At 37.0% G+C, this 23,787-nt stretch overlaps 1 protein-coding gene and 1 long non-coding RNA gene across 6 annotated transcripts in view; one reads left to right on the plus strand and one right to left on the minus strand.

Moving 5' to 3' along the window:
- ARHGAP20 (Rho GTPase activating protein 20) overlaps nt 1-23,787 on the minus strand; it is a 118,041-nt gene that overhangs the window by 49,857 nt on the left and 44,397 nt on the right. For all 5 annotated transcript variants that reach the window (XM_070623075.1, XM_070623074.1, XM_008529403.2 and 2 more), the window contains exon 3: nt 4,629-4,793. In XM_070623075.1, coding sequence (XP_070479176.1) covers nt 4,629-4,793 — 165 coding nt within the window. The remainder of the gene's footprint in view (nt 1-4,628; nt 4,794-23,787) is intronic.
- The window catches only part of LOC139083846 (uncharacterized), a 72,506-nt gene that overhangs the window by 14,237 nt on the left and 34,482 nt on the right, over nt 1-23,787 (plus strand). The window lies entirely within an intron of this gene.

Raw genomic sequence — 23,787 nt, forward strand, 5'->3', positions numbered from 1 at the left:
AAATTAATTGATATAGATTTTGTTGCTTCATAAAAACACTTACGTGGACCCACAAAGTAACCTCAAAAGCAGAATGTGGAAAATAATGGTGTACACTTTATGTGAGAAAGGGACAATCAAAACAAAATGTCAGCTACAGAAGTAGATGATAGGCACAGACTTTGCCAACAGTCCCCCCTTATCCTTGATTTTGCTCTCTGCAGTTTCAGTTACCCGGGGTCAACTGTGGTCTGAAAATAACACTACACTACAACGTTACTGTCATCCGCCTCACTTCATCTCATCGTGTAGGCACTGTATCATCTCATCATCACAAGATGATGAAGGATGAGTACAGTACAATAAGGTATTTTGAGAGAGATGACATTCACATAACTTTTATTACAATATATTGTTATAATTGTTCTATTTTACTATTAGTTATTTCTAATATCCTACTGTGCCTAATTTATAAATTAAACTTTATCATAAGTATGTATATGTAGGAAAAAACATAGTATATATAGAGTTTGGTACTATCCACGGTTTCAGGCATCCTCTGGGGGTTTTGGAATGTATCCCCCACAGATAAGGGGGGACTACTGTACATTTAAAATAGCAATTTTCTAGTGGGAAAGAAACTGTAATTATATAAAAGCTTTTTAGCAAAACATTATGTAGGTTACATAAAACTATTTAGATGCTAGTAATATTCAAAACAGTAAACTACTTCAAGTAAGAAAACAAGTCTTCTACTTTAAAGATTATCATAATTGCTAAGGAAAAAAAATCCAAAAAAGGTGAAGGAAAATACTTTCCTCTGTAAGAACTGAATACATGTTACATGTAAATATTCTTTAAGGTTCTAAAGTGCAGGAAATAAATTACACAGTCATGTGTGGCTTAACAATGGGGATGCAGTCTGGGAAATTTGTCATTAGACAATTTCATCGTTGTGCAAACATCGTATGTACTTACACAAACCTAGATGGTATAGCCTACTACTCACCTAGGCTATATGGTACTAATCTTATGGGACCACCATCGTAGAGTGGTCCTTCACTGACTGAAATGTTGTTATTTGGCACAGGACTGTACTATAATATGTTTCTGTTGTTTGCTTATCTACCTCTAGGTTGAGCACAAAGCTATGCACATAATGAGCACACTGTGAAACAGCAGAAAGGGCCAGCCATTGGAAGTTAGGCCTACATTAAAACCCCAGCTCAGTCATTTCCTAGTATTTGACCTTGGACAACCCTCTCTGAGTCTCAGTGTCCAATATCTAAAACAATTCTTGTCTTGGGGGATTGTTAGGAAAGTTAAATGAGGTCTTCGTGATTCTCTTATTAACACCTAGCATACAGAACCTATCCAATACATTTTAAATAAAGGAACAGTAACTAATCTACATTTAAAAAAATAACATTTGTGCCTCTATCAATAGGCCTCTATCAGCAGCATAAAGCTTCAAAAGGACCTGGTACAAAGTCTTGGATGGAGAGACATTTTTTCCTCTATATTCCTCATAACATCATATCCACTTCCAAAACTATATTTGTAGGCATTACTTTTATTCAAAACATATTCTGGGCTCTGTTACTGATTTCTAGTTTTATTCCATTGTGGTTAGAAAAGATACTTGGTTAAGATTTCAATGTTAATAATTTTGTTAAGACTTGAGATATCACCTCACACCTGCTACAATGGCTATTATAAAAAAAGCATCCCCCAAACAAAACAAATAAACAAAAAAGCCAAAAGACAACGAGCGTTGGTGAGGATGTGGAGAAACTGGAACCCTTGCACACTGTTGGTGGGAATGCAAATTGGTGCAGTCACTGTGGAAAACTATATGGAAGTTCCTTGAAAAATTAGAACCAACCATATGATCCAGCAACCCAGCTACTGAGTATTTATCAAAGGATTGAAATCAAGATCTTGAAGAGATATTAGCACTCCCAAGTTCAAGGAAGTACTATTTACGATAGCCAAGATGTGGAAACAAACTAAATGTCCAGTGACAGATGAATGGATAAAGAAAATGTGGTACATACATATAATCGAACATTATTTAGCCTTAAAAAAGAAGGAAATCCTTCAATATGCAACAGTATTGATGAGCCTGGAAGACATTATGCTAAGTGAAATAAGCAAGTCACAGAAGAATAAATACTGCACAATTTCACTTATAGGAAGTATCTAAAATAGTCAAAATCGTAGAATCAGAGTGGAATGTTGGTTGCCAAGGGCTGAGGGGAGGAGGAAAATGAGGAGCTGCTAATTAATGAGCATAAAGTTTCAGTTGTACAAGAATAAATTCTAGAGATCTGCTGTACAACATTGTGCCTATTAGTTGACAATACTCTATTGCATACTTAAAAATTTAAGAGGGTAGATCTCATGTTAAGTGTTCTTACCACAATAAAAAAAGACATTTTTCCTAAGGAAAAAACTTAATACACTCTTAAATAGTTTTCTTAGCTTTGTCTTTGCCTCTAATTTTTTAAAAAATATATTGACAGTTCATTGAGCATTCTATATCATTTCTTACTAGGTGAGTATTTAGTTAGATCCTTGCACTTGCCACAAAAGACAGGCTCATTTAATGGTTAAAAAACCCTCAAAAACAAAAAACTAAATGGTTGAGCAAATCTACGAAATCTATAAGAAAAGGAGTGGGTAAGTAATAGAGACAGCACACCACATATTGGTTAAAAGCATGGACTCTGAAATAAGATAGACCTACATTCAAATGTGGGCTTAACTAATTACTTTGTGATCTTGGGGAAGTCACTTACCCGAGTATCAAATTCTTCTGTAAAATGAGAAAAGTAACATCAACTTGATAGAACAGTCATAAGGGTTAAAGTCTTTAGATACCTAACATACAATAAGATCCCCATAAGTGTGAGGTCTCTACTGCTATTAATACCACTCAGATTAAATATAGTGTTTGCAAAATTACTACTTAGCAAAGCTCATGTCTTATTCATGACACGGCATAACTTAGCTGTGAAAGTACGGATAGCAGAAAAAAGTGTTTACTATTCTCTAGTGACTAAAAATCTCTTTGATGAGATTGGATTTGTTAAAATACTCTTATCTTTTACATTTCATAAACAAGGAGAATGGAGCATAGACCAAGTAGCAAGCACCATGTTCTAGGCTGGGTGTTAAGTGCACTGGCATTTAGTGTTGAGCGGAAAGCAAACTCTTTTGGTTATACCTAAAGTATATTCCCAACATGTCTGTATCCTCCATTAAACTGCCATTTCCCAGATAAAGTCCTCATTATCTCACATCAGGACTACTACAATAACCTGTTCAGTCTCCTTGTTTCTACTCTTGCCTACCCTCTAATCCATTATTTATCATAGCTAGAACAATATTATAAAAATATGACCTACATTATGCTACTCCCCTAACTGAAACCCTTTGGAATAAAATCCAAACTTCTTATCATACCTTTGTGGTACCTAGCCTGTAAGACAGCTCCCAATGTTTCCTGCTTCCTGAAATTCACACCCTGTGTAGTTCCCTTCCACACTGTACCAACGTTGGTCTGTGTGGCCAATAGGATACATCAGAAATGATGGTATGCCACTTGCAAAAAGGTTATAAAAGACTGTGGCTTCTATTTTGGGTGTTCTCTTGCTTGCCTACTCTCTTCTTCACTCTCTTCGATCTTTCACTCTGAAGGAAGCAATACCATGATATGAGCAGCCCTGTGGAGAGTTCCATGTGGAGAGGAACTTCAGCTTCTGGATAATAGCCAGTGAGGAACGAAGGCCTTCCAGCATCCACGTGAGTGAGCTGGGAAGCGGATTCATCCTCTAGCTCCAGCTGAGCTTTGAGATAACCATAACCCTGGTGGTTGCTTGACTGCAACCTCCTGAAGGTCCTTGAGCCAGAACCACCAGCTAAGCCACTCCCAGATTCCTGAGTCAGAGAAACTGTATAAGATGTTTATAGTTACAAACTGTTACGTTTTTTGGTAATTTGTTATACAGCAATAATTAATACAGCCTACAAAGGTCCTGATAACCCGATCCTTGTCTGTTTCTTCGATCTCAATTCACATATTACTCTCCTCCTGCTCATTATGCTCCAGTTACATAGGGCTTCTTCTAACTCCTCCAAAGGGCCAAGCTTTCCCTGCCATCTTTGGACCTGCTGTGCCCTCTGCCTAGAATGCTCATTCTCTTGATATTTGAATGGCTGGTTGCTTTTCCTCCTTCCATGATTTTTCCCCTGACTTTCCCCCTAATTAATATATATCCCATATTTTACTTCACTCAGCACTGTATTTTCTTCATAGCACTAATCACAAGCCATAATTTTCCCCACACATATTAGAATGAAAGTGCCAAGAATGCAGGGACCACATCGATCACATTTTTCATTGTATCCTCTATATTTATTCAGAGCATGGCACACAGTGGGACCTAAATGAATACTTGTTGAGTGATTAAACAATTGAAATTTTTTTTTGCAAAAACAAAACAAACATAAAACTCACTTCAGATGTTAGCTATGGTAATAGAGGCCAGACATTCTTACAGTAAGCATTGAATAGAAAGGTTATCTTTGTCAGTGGAAACGCCATTTTATAATGATAACCGGGACAGAACATACGGTATACTTACTTGATTTTGGCCACAACAAACAGATCATTGAACAGGAAAAGATGCCGCTCCTGCCTCTGCAGGCCTCTTTTGAGTTCTACCCGGCCATCAATTAGCAGGGTCCTACTGGAGCACACAAATGATGACAGAAATGCACATGTGTCCATGCTAGCAGAAGGACTTTCCCTGTAACAGACCAAACACCACAGATCTTTAGTCAAATGATCAAATAGAGAGGATCAATTTCTATAAAATTATAGCTTATAGTTGGTCAAGAAATATAAAACTTTATAATTTTTTTAATGCAATGGCATAGTTTCCTAACTGGTCCCCAGTCTATCTCCACACAGTAGTCTTTTAACATTTCATTATGAAAATTTTCAAACATAAAGCAAAGTTGAAAGTTTTATAATAAACACATGTATACCCCAACATGGATTCTTCTATTAGAATTTTATTATACTTGCTTTATCATATACCTATCCAACTATCTATCCTTCTATCTTCTCATTAATCCATTTTATTTTTGGCATTTCAGTGTAAACTGCATACAACAGTACATTTCCCCTTAAAGATGTCAGCATGAATAGCATTAACTAGAGTTCAATATTTATAATTTTTAAAAACGTATACTCAATGAAATGCATAAATTTTAGGTATATATTCAATGAGTTTTGACAAATGTTTTCACCTGTGTAATCTAAACCTTTATCAGGATATAGAACATTATCATCACTCCAAAAAAATTTCCTCTCGTTCCTTTCAATTATTACCTGAATTAGCTGAAGATGGCCTCTATGTATTGGCCCCTGGGTTGCTTATTTCTTCACTGCAGGCTGAGGCCCACTAGCTTAAAATTCTGCTGGCACCAAACTCAAATTTTTACACGCCAATTATTTAAAAAATAGCTCAAACAAGCAGATTTTTACTCATTTATAGCTTGCTTGCTTTGCATACTTCACAAAACTACACTCAACATTCGCTAGCCGTTGATAAGACAGAGCCTTGTGGTTATAAGACCTGAAGTCACCACCACCCTTCAGAGCTCTCTGACCTAGAGACTCTCTGCTGTGCTACTGAATGACAGAGACACCCTCTCCAGTCTCCCTCACCTCAGGAGTTCCCTTGCCCTCCTCCCCTTCTGCTGGTGGTCCTTTGACCACAAGTCTCTAGACACTCGTGAGGAACTTCCTTTCTCATGCAACCCTGCCAATGGTCGTCTCTTTCTCCTTATCAGCCCCCAGATCCCTCAAATTCCTTACAACAGTGAATCCTCACCCCATTACCCACCAAGGCAACCACTATTCTGATTCTTTTTCTCCACTGAAGATTAATTTTGCCTGTTCTAGGGTTTCATATAAATGGAACCATAGTATGTATTCTTTTAGGTAACATTTACTCAGCATCTTTCTGTTACGTTTATTAGTAATCTATTCCTTTATTTTGCTGAATAGTATTCCACTATATAAACACATCAAAGTTCGTGTATCCATTCTCCTACTGATGAACACCTAGGCTCTTTCCAGTTTTTAGCTATTATGAGTAAAACCACTATTAAATGTTGTATTGGTCTTCTTGTGACCTATGTTTTCATTTCTCTTAGACAAATACCTCAGAGTGGAATTGTTGAGTCACAGAGTAGGTGTATGTTTAATTTTAGAAGAAACTGCCGGTTAGTTTTCCAAAGTGGCTGTACCAATTTATATTGCTAACAATGTTGTAGGAGAGTTCCAGTTGCTCCATAACCTTGCCAACATTCGATATTGTCAGTCTTTTAAATTTTGGCCATTCTAGTGGATGTATATAGTAGCATCTCATTAAATCTTTAATTTACATTTCTTTGATGACTGATGATGTTGAACATACATGTTCTTATTGGTCATTTACATATCTTTATTTGTGAACTGTCTTCAAATCTTTTGCCTGTTTTTAAAAAATTGGGTTATGTATCTTTTATTATTGCATTGTAGGGATATTTTATACATCCTGGATGCTCATCCTTCATCAGGTATATGTTTTGCAAATATCTTCTCCAAGTCTGTTGCTTGCTTGTACACTTTCTTGTTTTTTTGATGAAAAGTTTTTAATTTTGATGAAGTGTAATTTATCATTTTTTTGGAATTGCATTTGTTTTCTGTGACCTTTCTAAGAAATCTTTGCTCATCCTCAAGCCATGAAGATATTCTCCTATGTTTTCCACTAAAATCTGTATGATTTTAGTTTTTACATCTAAGTCTATGACTCATCTCAAATTAATTTTGGTTTACAGTATAACTACAGGCTAAGGTTCACTTTGTTTTTTTATATGGACACCTTATTATTCCAGCAACATGTGCACAAAAGACTTTCCCTTCCTCAGTGGATTACTTTGGCACCTTTGTTGAAAATCACGTGGCTATAAAGCATGGGTCTGTTACCGGGCTCTCTCTTCTGTTCCACTGATCTATTTGTTAATTCTTATGCCAGAACCACATTGTCATATTATTCTGTCTTTACAGTAAATCATGAAATTAGCTAGTGTAAATCCACCAACTTTACTTTTCTTTTTTGAGCTTGCTTTGAATAATCTATATCCTTTATATTTCCATATACATTTTAGAGATTACTAAAGATGAAGAACACAGGAGGGAAAGCCTATTGTGGCTGGGCAAGAAGAGATGAGCTCAGTTTCAAATACACTGAGTTTGAAATTATCAGTGGACTAGGTGGCATGGGGAAATTAGGCAGGCAGCTAGCACTTAGAAGAGAAGTCAGAAGTAGAGATGTAGATTTAGTAATCATACAAAGACAAGCGCATAAGTAATACTATGGGAATGGCTAGAACTGCTGGGGGAAGGAGCAGAGAATAAGAAAGAAGGTAAAAAATACATCCCTGATAAAATATGTAATTTGAAGAGGTGAAGAAAGGAGCATCTGTGAACAAAGTGGAGACTGATGAATAAAGTAGCAGTAGAAGAAGAATAACAAGCAGTGATGGTTTGGAGTGCTGAAACAGGTAGAGGGGATAACAAGCTGAAGACTGAGAGGATGTCTGGGAAAGAATTATCAGCATAAAGATCTTCAAGAAAACAGTTCCAGGAGAGTGGTGAGGGCAGAACTCAAATGGCCTGGGGCTTGAGGAGTGAAAGAATGAGAAGTGAAGAATTAAAGGCAGGAACTCTGGTCATTTTTTAGCAACTTAACATTAGAAGGTGACTTTAAGAGGAAAGGTAGGAAGAGGAGAGAAACAATCAGCCTTGAAGGCAGGTATTATTAACTCTCATTTTACAGATTTGGAAGCTGATGTTCAGAGCAGTTAAAATATACTGCTATTAAGTGAAGTCCTGGGATTTACAAGTAAGTAAGGTTTTAAAACATGTACTTTTAAAAATTCTATGTAGCCTTTCTAAAGGACAAGCACTTCATTTACATTGACTCAGATCCCTCCTCCACCCATGGTAACTGAGCTCAGTAGTTTAGAACTTAATGAGGGCTGAGGCAAGAAGTGGGCTAATCTAAGCCTTTTTGCTGAGTACTGTGACATGGTGGGTTCCTCATCTGTAAGTTAAGGCAGTTGGAATAGAAGATCTTCAAATTCCTTTTATAATTTGTATATGGAACTAACTATAATAACATGTACTCAAATGGTGGAATAAGATCACTGATGAGAGGGAAACAGATAATAGATAGGGTTAGCTACCTCTGTTAAGCAACCCTATCCTAGAGTATGTTTTATAAATGCAGGGCTAAGCATACTTGAGAGTCACCTCAGGGAAATAAGCTAGAGTTGAAATAAAATAAAATAAGCAATAGTAATAACAATGATAACAAGAACTAAGAGACATCTCTTTATTAGTCTAGTTTTTAAAAGAAGCTCAAAGAACAAGAATTCATTAGGGTCTCCATCAAAGTATAGAGTATAAGAGAGCATGCCTTGTCATCCTAAGTATCTGGTTCCCATGGCGGCCACAATAAATAGAGATTCTGGCTTATCTATGTTCCTTGGGTCTGAATAGTATGGGTCACAGTGTCTGATCTCTCCTAGGAATACCAAAAGGTTGAGGACCATACACTATCCTGATAACTCTGCAAGGTAATGCCTGAGTGGTCAGCCATCCCTTCTTCCTTTATAGTTGTTCTCAAATTGTGGTCCCCTGCAAGCAGCACCATCATCAACTAGGAACTTCATTTTTCTTTTTGCTGAGGAAGATCTGCCCTGAGCTAATATCTGTGCCAATCTTCCTTTATTTTGTATGTGGGTCACTACCATAGCATGGCTGCCAAGGAGTGATGTAGGTCCATGTCCAGGAACTGAACCTGGACCACCGAAATGGAGCACCCTGAACTTAACCACTAAGCCACAGGGCTGGCCCCAAGAACGGCTTAAAAACACAAATTCTCAGGCCCACCTCAAACTTACTGAATCAGAAACTCTGGAGGTTGGCTCAGCATACTGTATTTTAACAAGCCATTCAGATGATTCTTTCTACTGCATGTTGAAGTTTAAGAATCACTGCTTTCTTATGACTCTATAACACATTCTGGCTCTAACACTCCAAAATTCTACAACTATGTATTCAAAGTAAGTCTAAGTAGCGTGTAATTCTACTTCAGGTAAGGTGAACTTCTGAGAGTTGTTCCATCATTTCCTGTGGTTTTTGAGGTACACTTACTTCTCCTAATAAGTCTATTATTCTCACTAATTATGCTCACTAATTACTAATTAAGCACATAACTATGTATAATTTAAAGAGATGTGTAAGTGCATAACAAAGCAAGTAAATCATGGAGAGTCCTTTGAAAGAAATGGGAAAGGGAGTTTTTATGTTTGACATTATAGACTGAAATTAAGCAGAGAGAAAAGGTCCATATTCACCATCATAGAGAAAAATCCTTTCTATTTCAAACTCTTTCGGGGTAGGGGAGCAGGAGGAGGCACAATGGCATCTTTTATCATGCAGTGATTTTCAAATTTATAGAAAACAAGAATGAAATTTCACTTGCTCTTGTGAAAACTGAGCCAGGACAAGGCTAGCAAGCAATGGATGGACAAAGGAAAGGCAAACTTAGTGTTTTACATTGCTTTAGGCTTTTAGTTGCCTGAAAGGAAAATTTTGCAAGGGGAAAATAATCACCATTTGCATTTTGGTTTTAGGTATCCATAAATAACTGCTTTTTTATTATATTGATAAACCATAAGATAGCAATATGGTTTAAACTAGGGATCTTCAAACTATTACTCAAAGGATCTAGTAGGAAATAGTTTAGGCTTTGTGGGCCATATGGTCTCTCTTGTCAACTACTCTGCTGCTGAATGGCAAAATCAGCCATATACAACACCTAAATGAATGGGTGTGGCTTGATCCGATAAAACCTTATTTACAAAAACAGGCAGCCCGTCTGGGCCATGGTTTGCTGACCTCTGGTTAAACAGTACTTCTAAAACAATTAAGTGCTTATAAATAAAAGCTAATCTGAAGCAGTTAGGGAACTAAAAATTATTTTTTTTCTTGGGGTTAGCATAGGCCAAAGATTAATTAGGTTATTTTAAAAAATGGTTTGCATTTTAAAGTAATTCCAAAGGACTTTCATGAATAATAACTAATTTTCCACCTCACAATAATACTTTCAGATAAGTAAATTTGATGGTGGTGTGGGGGACAATCCACAATGAAGTTAAAAGATTTTTCTTTTTCAGTGTGGATTTATCTGCAGTCTGCCATTTTAAAGATCTACGTAGAAGTATGGCAAGAGATGCCTCGCGACTTTAGCAAGCTAAGAATTGGTTAAAAAAAACAACAACATTCATGCAGTACTCTAGAGTAAAAGTAAACATCTCAGCACTCACATAATTTAAAAAGAAAAAAATCTTTTGTAGAAGGAAACAAAAACACAAATAACCTTGTGTTTTTTAAAACTACAATCTTAATCAGTGTTTCTTACTTAAAAATGTATTTCTCAATTATGTGACTCTGAAGTGTTTATTTTTATTCTGAGTGCAGTGTAGCTGTGTTTATTTTAGTCCTTTAGAGTATGGAAATGGGGAGGAGGGTAAGATTATAACCTTCTATTTAGCCTCTTAATATAGCCTGATTAGGATTTACAAGTTATAATTAACAGAGCTCTAAAATGATCTAACGAATACAAGCAGAGTCTAAGAATTAACCTGCTGCTTGCTTCTTAGGTATTAACATTCCATTTTCAAATAGATTTGTAAAGCCATTTCTGAAAGGCAAAAAGGAGTTTTAGGACCTTAATCATTTTTTCACTAAAACTAGACGATAGCTTTCATGAAACGTGGCCTCTTCATAATTATTACTAAGGCTCATTCTAAAAGTGAGTCCACTTTTAGGTGCAATTTTAGAGGTGGTGTTGCTTCATCTTAAATCACAAAAGAAAATAAATTAAATTCAGAATACTTCTTGGACATGTCTACGTTTATAAGCAGTAATCAGTTAGTGATAATGATGACAAGTACCAGATGGGATCTTGATAACCTCAAAGCCTAGCACACGGTCACTCTTCATTCCAAATGCCATCTCTTCCATGAAAATTTTCTCTCAGTTGAATCCTTGATTGGCATCTCTCATATGATATCAACATTTAAATCCTGCTTTGTACCTCTTAAATATTCTCATTCAACAGATACTGAGTATATGAGCACCATATAATAAGTTAATTATTTGTAATAGTGATAAGGGTTCCCGTGCTGGGGGCCTGCCATGTGCCAGGCACTGGAGACAGATGTGGCCCCTAGCCTCAAGGAGTTAGCAATGTGATAGGTGAATCAGACAAGTAAACACAATGATAAACCAGTGAGGTGAGTGCAATAAAAGAAATGCAGAGTACTGGGGCCACAGAGAAGAGCAAAAATTGGAGCCCCTCTTTGACACTGGATTGGTTAGGAAAGTTTCTTGGAGGAACCAAAGTCTTAAAGGATGGACAGACCAACGAAGGCTGAAGGGCAGTCTAAGAAAGGAGAGGCTGCCAAACATGCATTGCGTGCTGCAGTGACTTTGGGAAGTTCAGAAAGGCTGGAGTGACAAGGGCCTGAAGAAGAGTAGCCACAGACGAACAAGGGGCCCTATTACGGATGTTTTTCCTGCTACATGTAGACTTTATCTGAAAGCACTAAAAGGTTTTAAGCAGGACACTGTGCTTTGTAATATGTTGAAGAAAAGAGAGGAGGGCAAGCTTAGAGGAAGGCAGACCTTTAGGAATTTATTGCAGTAATATTAGGCAAGAAATGTCATAGACCTAAGTTGACAGTAAGAAAAGAATAGAAGATATAGAGAAGAAAAAATTAACAGATATTAAAAATACAGATTGTCAAAATTTGCAGAATGATTAGTTGTGGGGGTTAAGATGGAGATAGAAGTGACTGAGAAAAGGAATATAGACTTACTGCCCAGGCTTTATTTCTTTACTCATTTTTTATCTATTTTTCATCCAAGAAATGCCTGCTGAGCATCTACATGTGTTGGCTAGGCATCATGCTAAATGGTGAAGGTATGGGGTAAACACCTGAGGTTTATCTTCTACTCTTGTGGAACTTTGAGTCTAGTTATACAGGCAGCTATCTGCTTGACATTACCCGTCACTGTTGCTCAGTTCAATTTGTGGCAGAGGTTGAAAACCACAGCCCACAGTCTTACTTTATTTGGCCCACACAGAGGTTTCAAAAACATTTGATTTTGAATGCCCAGTTCACCACATACCCTCTCTTGCCATTTCTTTTCTCTGTTTATTACATCTCCCAGGGACCTTAAAGTATTTAAGTCTGTGAATCTTGCCCTAGTGTTACTTTTTTTTTAAACCACCTTAATTTTGAGTTTTTAAGGTTATGGTAAAATACACATAAAACAAAATTTGCCATTTTAACCATTTTAAAATGTATAATTTATGGCATTTAGTATATTCACAATGCTGTACAACCATCACCACTATCTAGTTCCTGAATATTTTCATCATCTCCGAAGAAAAACCTGTACCATTAAGCGGTCACTCCCCATTCCCTACTCTGCCCAGTACCTGGCAACTAGCAACCTCTTTCTGTCTCTATGGATTTGCTATCCTGGATGTTTCATATCATATAACACATGGCCTTTTGTGTCTGGTTTCTTTCACTTAGCATAATGTTTTCAAGGTTCATCCATGTTGTAGCATGTATTAGCACTTCATTCCTTTTTATTGATGAATAATATTCCATTGTAGGGATATACCACATCTGTTTATCCATTCATTAGTTGATGGACATTTGGGTGGTTTCCACTTTATGGCTATTGTGAATAGTGCTGATATAAAACTTCATGTACGTATTTTTGTTTGAATGCCTATTTTTTTTTGACTATATACCCAGCAGTGGAAATTACTGGATCACATGGTAATTCTATGTTTAAGTTATTGAGGAACTGCCAAACTGCTTTCCAAGGTGGTCGTACCATTTCCTACTCCCACCAGCAATGTATGAGGGCCCTAGTGTTACTTTTAATTCTTCTTTCGTTTCCCAAATATAACCACATCTTATGTTTTAAGGATATTCTAACTAAAACACAAAATCTCCTGAGTCTAGATCCTCATAACTCTCCTATAGTTTGCAATGAACTCCTAACTAGACTCTTTACTTCCTTGCTCTCTCTTCTTCAATCTATACTACTCACTTCTATCAAATTAATCCTCTTGATGTAAATTATCCATGATCATGGCATGTACACTGTCTAAACACTAAGCCCAACTCACTAACAGAACTAGCATTCAAGTTCTAGCATCTGTTTTACCCTACCTGGTTATGATGATGTGTTGAGTTAGAACTCTCTATATTGCCTGTGTAAAGGTAACCCTGGTGAGTCTTAGAGAATAAATTAGTCCAGAGGTAATTTAGAACAAAAAGAGATGACCAATGAAATGAAGCTACAAAAACTACTATCAACATCAGAATTCTACCTTATTTAGCAATAAAAATCTGCCCGTTCGATATTCATGACTCTCTCAAACATCTCAAGATTAAAACCATTTTCAGGAAATCTAGTCTAAAGCAATCATCTGTCTTATTGTTCCTATAAAACATGGGAAAGTGCTGTTATATTTCATTAATCATCATCTAGATAAAATCACATCCAGGGACTGGACCAGTGGGATAGTGGTTAAGTTTGTGCACTCCGTTTCAGCAGCCTTGGGGTTCACAGGTACAGATCCCAGGTGCAGACCTAGAACTGCTGGTTAAGCCATGCTGTGGCAGCATCCCACATAAAAAATAGAGGAATATTGGCACGGGTGTTAGCTCAGTGACAGTCTTCTTCAAGCAAATAGAAGAAGATCGGCAACAGATGTTAGCTCAGGGCCCATCTTCCTCACACACACACACACAAAATCACATCCAAATTTCTAAATAAAACTGTATATACAGATTACAACATGATATGGTTGTTTGCAATAGGTACTATTATTTCTACCTCTAAATTGACACCCATGATTAAATGATGCAGCATATAGCTCATATTATACAGTCTGAATTCTGACCTGGTACTGCAGTACAAAGCCTAGTGATAACGTTAATACCAGGATCATAACGAACTAAGCTAGGATAAGGCTTGTAGGATACACAGATGAATGGTTGGATAAATAGAGTGAGCAAGGCCTTAAAAGCAAGAAATATGCGAAGGAGAACTTTCAAATTATCATCAAAATGCTGATTGGAAGAGGCAGCATAAGTGATACAATGAGAACAATAATGCTAATGTTTAAAGAGCAAGGAAAACACAAGCATTAAATAAGCAAAGACAGAATAACAATATGGAAGGACGGAGAAGGAAACTGATAAACAGTAATACTAACTGAGTGAGATCCATATACAAAGAGATATTATTTCCAAAGAAGGGAGTAAACTACATAACTTCTTCATAGCCTCGACGCAGAAGTTACTCAACAACATCCATTAGGAATTCACTTAGAACAAAGCACTTGATAGGACATTACAAGAAGAATGGAGAGAATAAGATCTTCTGGGCATTGCCTCTGAGAACTTAAAAAGAACCCCAAAATTTACATACAAATTATTTACAAGGATGTAAGCCCACTTAGAGAAAAACTTGAGTTTTAGAATTTCAAATACTCCAGTGAAAATGAAAATGGCAACTGTTTAAGGAGAGCTCTATTTCATTATGAAAGCATGAGTAGGAACAGATAGATTCCAACTAAGGATTGGAGAAACCTCTGGTCTGTTGACTTAAAAATACTGTACATCTTAATTATCAACTAAAGTAAAAATTGTTTTGGGTCATGTTCTTGAATCAGATAAGAATGCCAAACATATTTAAGCTACTCAAGGAAATTTATATGTGTAGTGATTACAGTGTGATATGGTTATATGTTACTTTACTGATTCAACAATGAACCAAGTCACCAATATGCTGACTGGACACTCCAGTAGTTTGAGTATTTTGGTTAAGGTAATAATTACATAGTGGTACATTGAAAGGAACGAAAGAATCATACACAATTAAAAGTAGTTCTATATATAATTTCTGAATCTGCTAAAGCTAAAAATATCTCCTGATAACTTCTAATTAGAAAATTAAGAAATATCCTATTATACCTATGAATTAGAAAGTCCTCAAGGCAGTAGACTCAAGGCAGATTCATTTATTTATGACATTGATTCATAACTAATGGAGACCTAGCTTTGACAGGAAACTTTAACTACTATTTGACCAAAAATACCTACATACTACATTTCAGAGTGGTGAAGAACCACATAATAAATACTTGCTTTAAGACATTTTTTTAAAGAAATTCACAGCAATGAGTTGGTTGAAGTCTCCTGAAGCAAAAACTCATTAGAGGGTTTGAAATAAATTTTTGAGCAGAGTCTTGGTTTTGACAAATTTATTTCAAATTAAATCATTTGGGAAATAAAAGAAAAAATAAATTTTTTAGTAGATGCTAAATAGGTGAATATTAAAGGAATATTTTAATCGAATGTTCTGTTTTCTATATTGGGATGGCTAAACTATTTGATGAAGTTTAACTTTTATTTTTTAAATTCCATATTTACAAATAATTTTCTCAGTCACTTACATATTAATGATTGCCTACAGTGCATTACGTAATATTCAAAGCACTGGGGATATAGCAACCAATGAACTAGCCAGGGGCGATGCAAAGAATTTCACCTTTTAATCTGAGTGAGATAGGAAGAGGGGATGGTTTGGACAGAGAAGCGACAGCACCTATATGATGAATAGAACGAAGGGAGGCAGAAGTGGAAGCATGTAGTAAACACTTGCTTAAAGAAAATCACAGTAACGAATTGGCTAAAATTCCTTAGGTGAAAACTCATTAGAGGCTTTTGGAAATCTAGCAACTTGGGAAAGAAATAATGGTGGTTTGGTAGCTGCGGAGGTGGTAAGAAATAGTTATATTCTGGAAATATTTCAAAGGCAGAACTTAAGATCTGATAATAGACTGATTTTTGGCATGGGCAAATGGAGTAGGGGTGGGGATAAGGAATTTGGTTTTGGACAAGTTTGAAATGCCTATTAGACATCAAAATGAAGATTTTAAAGCTACAAAAGAGATCAGGTCATCTAGGGAGTTAGCATAGATGGAGAACAGGTTCAAGCACTGAGCCCTGGGCCACACCACATTTAGAAGGTGGGAAAGGAGAAAGTAGCAAAGTAGAATGAGCTGGCTGTCAGTAAAGAGAACCAAGAAGCCCAGGGAAGAAGGGAGAGATTAGGGTGTCCAATGCTGCAGAAAGGTTGAGGAAGATGATTTGACCATTGTACCTAGGTTATGGGGTCAACATTGACCCTGTCAAGAAAAATTCTTGTAGGCATTCATGAAGAAATGATTCCAATTTGGTTAACATCAAATTTTAGATAATTGGTGATTCTGCAGAGTCATCATGTAACTTGACTAAAAACATATTCAATTTTTGGAAAAAAAATTTTTTAAAAAGATATCAAATGAAACTGGAAACATACAAAAGAAGTAGCCAAATCCAAGGAAGTGCTAATGAAATGGTCTTGGCCATTATTTGGTAAAGCTATTTTACAAAGCTCTAACAGTATTCTCTTACTATGACAGATAAAACAACTAAACGGAACAGAACACAAAAGCTATCTCATAATTAGAGCAGACATTTTCATATATTCCAGAAAATTCTCCCCCACAGTGCTAAGAAAGTACCTTCTCTCTGAGAATGCAAAGCATGCTTTCTTGTGCTCAGCAGCAGTAACTTTTACCACATACTAGCAGCTTTTCATAAAATTAGTGTTAAAGTCCAAAATCAGTTTATATGTTATAGAGAAAAGATGTCAGAACACTTTCATTGACAGCCAGTCTATTTCAGTTTTCAAAAAGAGTATGTTTTAAAACTACCTTATAGATGAAAGCCTGAGTAACTACCAAAAAACCTGGGATGCTTTTTGTTTCAACTTTTGGGACTAAACAACCTTCCTGCCTACCAAATTCAGTCATATACATATATATACATATACACGACTGAATCCCTTATAATAGGATTTAGCAGTTGTTAAGGACACAAGTAATTATGATTCCACACAAGGAACAGGCTCGTAAGTCCCACATCATGACATGAAATGCTTTTTAAGTGAGTAAACCTCTGCTGATAGCTTGCAATAAAAGATCCTCATTTGTCTCTTTTTGATAAAAGTACCCCAGAATTCAGGTAACTGAGCTTTCCAGATAAACTGGTTATTTTTACTGTACTAAAACTCCCTTATTGTAGGTAGAATAAAAACAATAACACACTAAAAAAGCACGCAGTTTGTCTCAGAGAGCGCTGCCAATATGTCTCAAGTGTTTCATGCGAGCCTATGCTGGGAAACCTAATCTTGACATTAATCCTTTAAAGCATTAAAATCTAACACACTTTGCAATTTCAAACAAAAATAAACCGAAGTCTTCAAATAAACCTTTATATGGAACATATACAACACATGCAACTGTCAACAAACGTTGTGCTAAAAGATTTTTAAATAGTAAAGAGAAACAACTTCTATATTTACTACTGCATAAGAAATTGTCTATTTTCCAATTATTAGTCCTTTTCATCTGGGGTTGTCACCATTGGTGCAAATATCTGAATGAAATATAGCACTTAACATAGCACTTAAAAGGCCTGGCATTTTAAATAACTTTTACCCTGTACAACTTTAACATCTGTCACCAAAGCAAGAAACAAAACAAAAACACAAAAAATCCTCTAAATTGACCAGGTAATGTTGACTGGCACCCAGATGTATTGAAAATAGTGTAATTACATGTAAAAATGATACAGTATAAAGTCAAAAGTGGTAAGTATCATAGAAAAGAGGTATAACAAATATTAAGGGAGTTTTGGAGTCAGAAAGTGTCCTTCGAGACAACTAGGTGGTGAAGTGGGAGAGGGGTGGGCCAGGAGGAAGACAAGAGATCAGACAAAGCTTCACAGAGGAATCAGCATTTGACCTGCGTCTTTGCAGAGTTATGTTCTGGACAAAAGAGAAAAACTTGAGCATCAAAAGATCAGGGGATTTGCTAAAGGTCACAAAACTACGTATTGCAGTCAGGCCAGGAATGGTGGTTTCCTGATGCCCAAAGCAAGCAGGCTTTGGATTAGGCATTAAATGTGGGACAGAAGTAGCAGTTTTGGCCGTACTTTTCATCTAACTTTTCTCATAGTAAATGACCTTTGTCTATTTTTCCATTCTTCTGGTTGAAATAGGTCACAAAGAAAAAAAAATTTGCTAAAAGGACACTGAGAACAGGAAAGATTTCACAGTTGATGTTTAAATTACCTATATTACTTGATATTTCTCCTCTCCAAACACAGAAACTATATGAAACCTTTAAAAGAAAGTCTGTATCCTGGTATATTAGCAATATCTGACTCATAATAGGTGTTATGATTATTTGTTGACTGAATGTGCTACAAATGTGCTACTCAGCACTCATATATTACCTTTTATGTTCCCTTCTTATTTTGAATCTGTATGCCACGTTTGCCCAACTGGATGGCAAGCTCCTAGTGAGCACTTTACCTACACTTTGTAGCAAGGTAGGATCCCTGTCTTACTTCTGATCCCCTGTTTCTAGAACTGTGGGTGGTATAGAGGACTCAAATGTTTGCATAATGAATAGCTAAACAAACAAAACAGTGTCCTTAGTTTCTTCCTCACTTACAAAAGTAAAGCGGAGAAATTACTCAGTTTATCTGGATCAGTCAGAAACCAAAACCAAACCCCAAAGCCACTCTGCTCTGAGTCTCCCTTAATATTTGAGTTATACCTCTTTTCTATGATACTTACCACTTTTGACTTTATACTGCATCATTTTTACATCTAATTACACTATTTCCAATACATCTGGGTGCCAGTCAACATGTACCTGGTCAATTTAAGACGATTTTTTGTGTTTTTGTTTTGTTTCTTGCTTTGGTGACAGATGTTAAAGTTGTACAGGGTAAAAGTTACTTAAAAAACTAATCTTTTTCAGCTAGAGTAGGGTAGAGGTGGGAAAGAGAAGTTCTTTTCTCTTTTGGCTGATTATTATCACAGTCCCAGTAACCCACTGGAGCGAGGGTAAAGAAAGTTGCTAACCCTCTTGAGGCGAGGCAGACCATCTGATGACTTGCTCTTATTCTCCTTCTGTTAGTTAGTGTTAGTTTACTTTACGATTGTAGTTGCACCTTTACATCCACAGCACTCCATTTCTGGAATGCTTTTTCATGAGTGCTCCGAAATAAAAATAAGAGAGGAGGGTAGGAGAATTCCAGAAAGATGAATATTTGACTTCACGCAATTTAGTTCATAGTGGCGGGGCATGTGATCAAAGCATTCCAAAAAGTGAGAAAAAGCTAAAAGCTGTTAGAAATAACCTAAGCTCACTGTCTTTCTTGCCCAAGTTTGCAGACTCTAACTCAGACTCACCCCTCTCAAAGACCTGGGCTGTGTGCATATGTACACAGGCATGCACTAAGATGTCCAGTGTGGTTTTGGAATTCTAACTCCTGACGCAAGGGCAAATCTTTCAGTTTTGCTCCTCACAAAACACAAAGTCTGGCATATACTCAACAAATGTTTGCTGAACTGAAATCCAAAGTAAACTAAAGAAAAATGAGAAACATTAAAGAACTCACCAACTGGACACCAGTTGTGGGGAAGCATCATATTAAAAATCCTTCCATCATTCTCAAATTCAAATTATCAGGAGATTAATCACAATATCATAAACTAATGGTAAATAACAAATGTCTTAAATTCTATTTTACCCAAAATCTTTTAAAAATGTTAGTAATAAATGGAATACTTATAAATAACTGCTGGTACACGTTAAAGTGTGAAACCCACATATTAAAAGCCAGACAAAATAAAAATTGACAGCTCAACTAAAATGAAACCACATTTTAAGTCATTTTTCACATAGCTAAAATGACATCATTGCCTTAACAAAGCAGAGAGCACGCACTGCATCTGTGTTGGTGGAGCTGAGCAAACACATGTGGCCTGATTTATTTCCTGACTGTGAACATTTTAGTGCACCGCTATAAGGTGCTTTCTCTGACCATTAAGCGCAAGTGCTAAAGTGATATTCCCTGTCATAGGGGCCTCGCTGGAAAGAGGGATTAGTGGCAAAGTGCTCTACCGTTTCTATCATTCCCAATAAAATTACATTGGAAATAAATTCCAGAGGTTTCTGAATCTAGGGGTTTGGAGAAGATTTGGGAATAAATCTTTACACAGAACACAATTAAATTCCCATGGAAGTTTCATTCTTCTCATTCTTCAGAAAAAGATTCTCCACTGACCTCAACTCTGGATATCTATAGAGACTGTTAGTATTCCACAAAAACAGAGTCTAATTAACTACATTTGAGCTTCCTAGACTCTATTCTTTTTATAACCAGGAAGCTGAGTACATAGCCTTTGGAAACAGAAGAAAACAAAAGGGTGGTGGTGGTGAGGAGCAAGCCTTCTTCTCTTCTAGAACCAGAACTTAATGTGCTCCAAATATTAGCAGAACAAAATCAAAGTGCCTGCCCTCCACGAGGGGAAGGGTGTCTGTCTGTCTGGTTCACTGCTGTGTTCCCAGCAGGGCCTAGCCACAGGAAATACCCAACAAATACTTGCTGAATGAATTATAATGATGAATGTCTATCTTGCTATGGTCTTGGAAAGCCCAGATAGACAGTTATGGGTCTTCTCTGAAGGTGGCAGATATTGTCAGAGTTGGTGACATGGGAAGAGGCAGGTCTCTGAGGTGAGTGACAATGCCCAGCTTTCACTTCCCACTCTTTGATCTGGTGCCTTAGAAAAGAGTAGAGCTCCTTGGGGTTGGCACAGAGATGACCAGGAGAAAGGAAGGAAGGAAAAAGTCCTAATTTATAAGTGATATTTTTAAATGGTATGTTATTGTCTTTATTTCCCTTAGGGCCCAGCATTTTTCTGAGTATCTTCCATGGAATGTATCTTCCATGGAATACGTGTCCAGCTCAGGGAGGCCTGCCCTGACTATGCTACCTAGTCACTCTCTCTCTAACTGCCATGTTTTATTTTCTCATACTAGGTCCTGCTTTATAACACTTTCATTTGTTTGTGTGTTTTCCTATCTATACCTCCCGACTAGAATGTAAACTCCTTGAAAGCAGGGACCTTACAACTATATACCCAGATGCCTAACCAAGTGCCTGATACACAGCTGTCACTTAAATATCTGTTGAATAAATTACAAATTGCCAGACACCACTCTAAGAGATGAATGAGACAAACAAAATACTTATCCCTTGTAGAGTTTACATTCTATGAAGACATAATATATAATATCAGGAAAGAGGAGACTGTAGCAAACACGAGACTGAAGAGGTTTCTTTATTTCCCTATTTTCCAGAGCTTTTACTATGCTATATGCACAGTGAAAATTGATGAAGTACCTTTCTTCCCCCTAACTGAACATCTGACAGAAGCAATGTTTCCCATTTACATTGAACACACATTGGGAAGTGCAGTCCTCTGCCTTGCTTAGGTAATCCCATTTAGTCTGCCCTGGCTTGATGTTGGCATGAAGGGAAGATTCCCATTTAAGCTTGGGACAGAGTCTTAAATTGCCAGTGTGGGACAGCAGTGATAACTAGGGAGAGATCTTCAACGGTGTATGGAAGTCAAGGGAAAGACACTGAACTGAGAGTTTCAGCCATCCCTCCCTGCCTGGATAGTCTCCTTCTACTACCAGTGTAGGAGGATCTGGGTTTTATTTATTCATCTTGAGAGTTTCTGAGCTTTTTCATTAATTTTGTAAAATTCTTGGCCACTACATCTCCAAATATTTTCTCTGCCCTGTTTCTCTCTCTCTTCTCTGGGACATAATTACATGTATGTTAGACCATTTGATACTGTTCCACAGCTCCTGGATGCTTCACCTTTTTTTTCTTTGTGTTTCACTTTGGAAAATTTCTATGAATCCATCTTCAGGTTTACTGATTCTTTCTTTAGTGGTGTCAAGTCTGTGGATAAACCCGTTGAAAGAATTCTTCATCTTTGATATCACATCGTTTATGTCTGAGATTCCATTTGACTCTTTTTTAGTTTCCATCCCTCTGCTAAAATTTCCCATCTGTTCATGAATACCATCCACCTTTTCCACTAGATCCTTTACATATTAATCATAGTTAATGTCTCTGTCTGATAGTTCCAAGATCTGGTTCATCTCTTAGTCTGGCTGACTACTTTATCTTTCACAGTGGGTTTTTTACTTTCTATTTAATGTGTTGTGAAATTTTTGATTGAATACTGGACATTGTGATAGAAAAAGAACAGAGACTGAGATAAATAGTATTTAATCATGGAAGTGGGCACGCTTCTTCTTCTGTTAGGCCATTAGCGTGAGAGGCTGAATCAATTTAGTCAGTCGTTGAGCTGGGTTTGGGTTTGTTGTTGCTATCTTTAACTTCAGTGTACGACAGTCTTTAGATTCTTCCAGTGATGGACTATTGCTGCCTAGTGTTTAGTGTGAGGCCTGGAATACTGGAGAGTTTTTCTACTGTTCCTGCTCCATTTCCAGTTTTTAGCGGGCCCTGAATGCCTGCACTTCATGAGGGGGTGGGGTCTCTCGCCAGCTCTTGCTCTTGTCCTACCAGTAGACTCCTATTGCTTGTCACTCAGCATCAGCCTCTTGGTGGAGGCATGTGGAATTCTTAGTCCTCCTGGTCTATCTCAATTTTAGGCAGAGTCTGTGCACTTGGGCTTCTGAGGAAGGGTCTTCTCATATTCTTGCCCCTCCTCAATACCCATGGCAGCCAAATTCTGCCTTGAATCTGTGACAGCTCTTGGGCAGAAGAGAATTTCTGGCTTCTCCCTCAATAGTAGTGGACTTCTGGTTTGTACTGTTGCAGAATCCTGGGACCAAGAGGTTTTTTGTCCTTTCCATATGGGTAGATGACCCAGAGACAGTGGATATTTGCTTGAGTCCTGCAGGTGAGGGAGAAGTTCTTCAAGATGCAGATGGGTTTTTTTTAATTGAGTTCGTAATAGTTTACAACATTGTGAGATTTCAGTTATACATTATTACTTGTCTGTCACCACATAAGTGCTCCCCTTCATCCCTTGTGCCCACCCCCCACTGCCCTTCCCCCCGGTTACTACATAACTCTTCTCTTTGTATGTTTATCTTCCACATATGAGTGAAATCATCTGGTGTTTGTCTTTCTCCCATCTGGCTTATTCCGCTTAACATAATAACCTCCAGGTTCATCCATGTTGTTGTGAATGGGATGATTTTGTCTTTTTTTATGGCTGAGTAGTATTCTATTGTATATATACATACATACATATATATATATAAACACCACATGTTCTTTATCCATTCCTCAGTCGATGGGCACTTGGGTTGCTTCCATGTCTTGGCCATTGTGAATAATGCTGCAATGAACACAGGGGTGCATAAGTCACTTTGAATTGTTGATTTCAAGTTCTTTGGATAGATACCCAGTAGTGGGATAGCTGGGTCATGCGGTATTCCTTTTTTTAGTTTTTTGAGAACTATTCATACTGTTTTCCATAGTAGCTGCACCTGTTTGCATTCCCACCAGCAGTGGATGAGGGTTTTCTTTTCTTCACAACCTCTTCAGCATTTATTATTTTTTGTCTTAGTGATTATAGCCATTTTAATGGGTGTAAGATGATATCTTAGTGTAGTTTTGATT

This window comes from Equus przewalskii, chromosome 6 (assembly GCF_037783145.1).
Source record: "Equus przewalskii isolate Varuska chromosome 6, EquPr2, whole genome shotgun sequence".
NCBI classification, from domain to species: domain Eukaryota; kingdom Metazoa; phylum Chordata; class Mammalia; order Perissodactyla; family Equidae; genus Equus; species Equus przewalskii.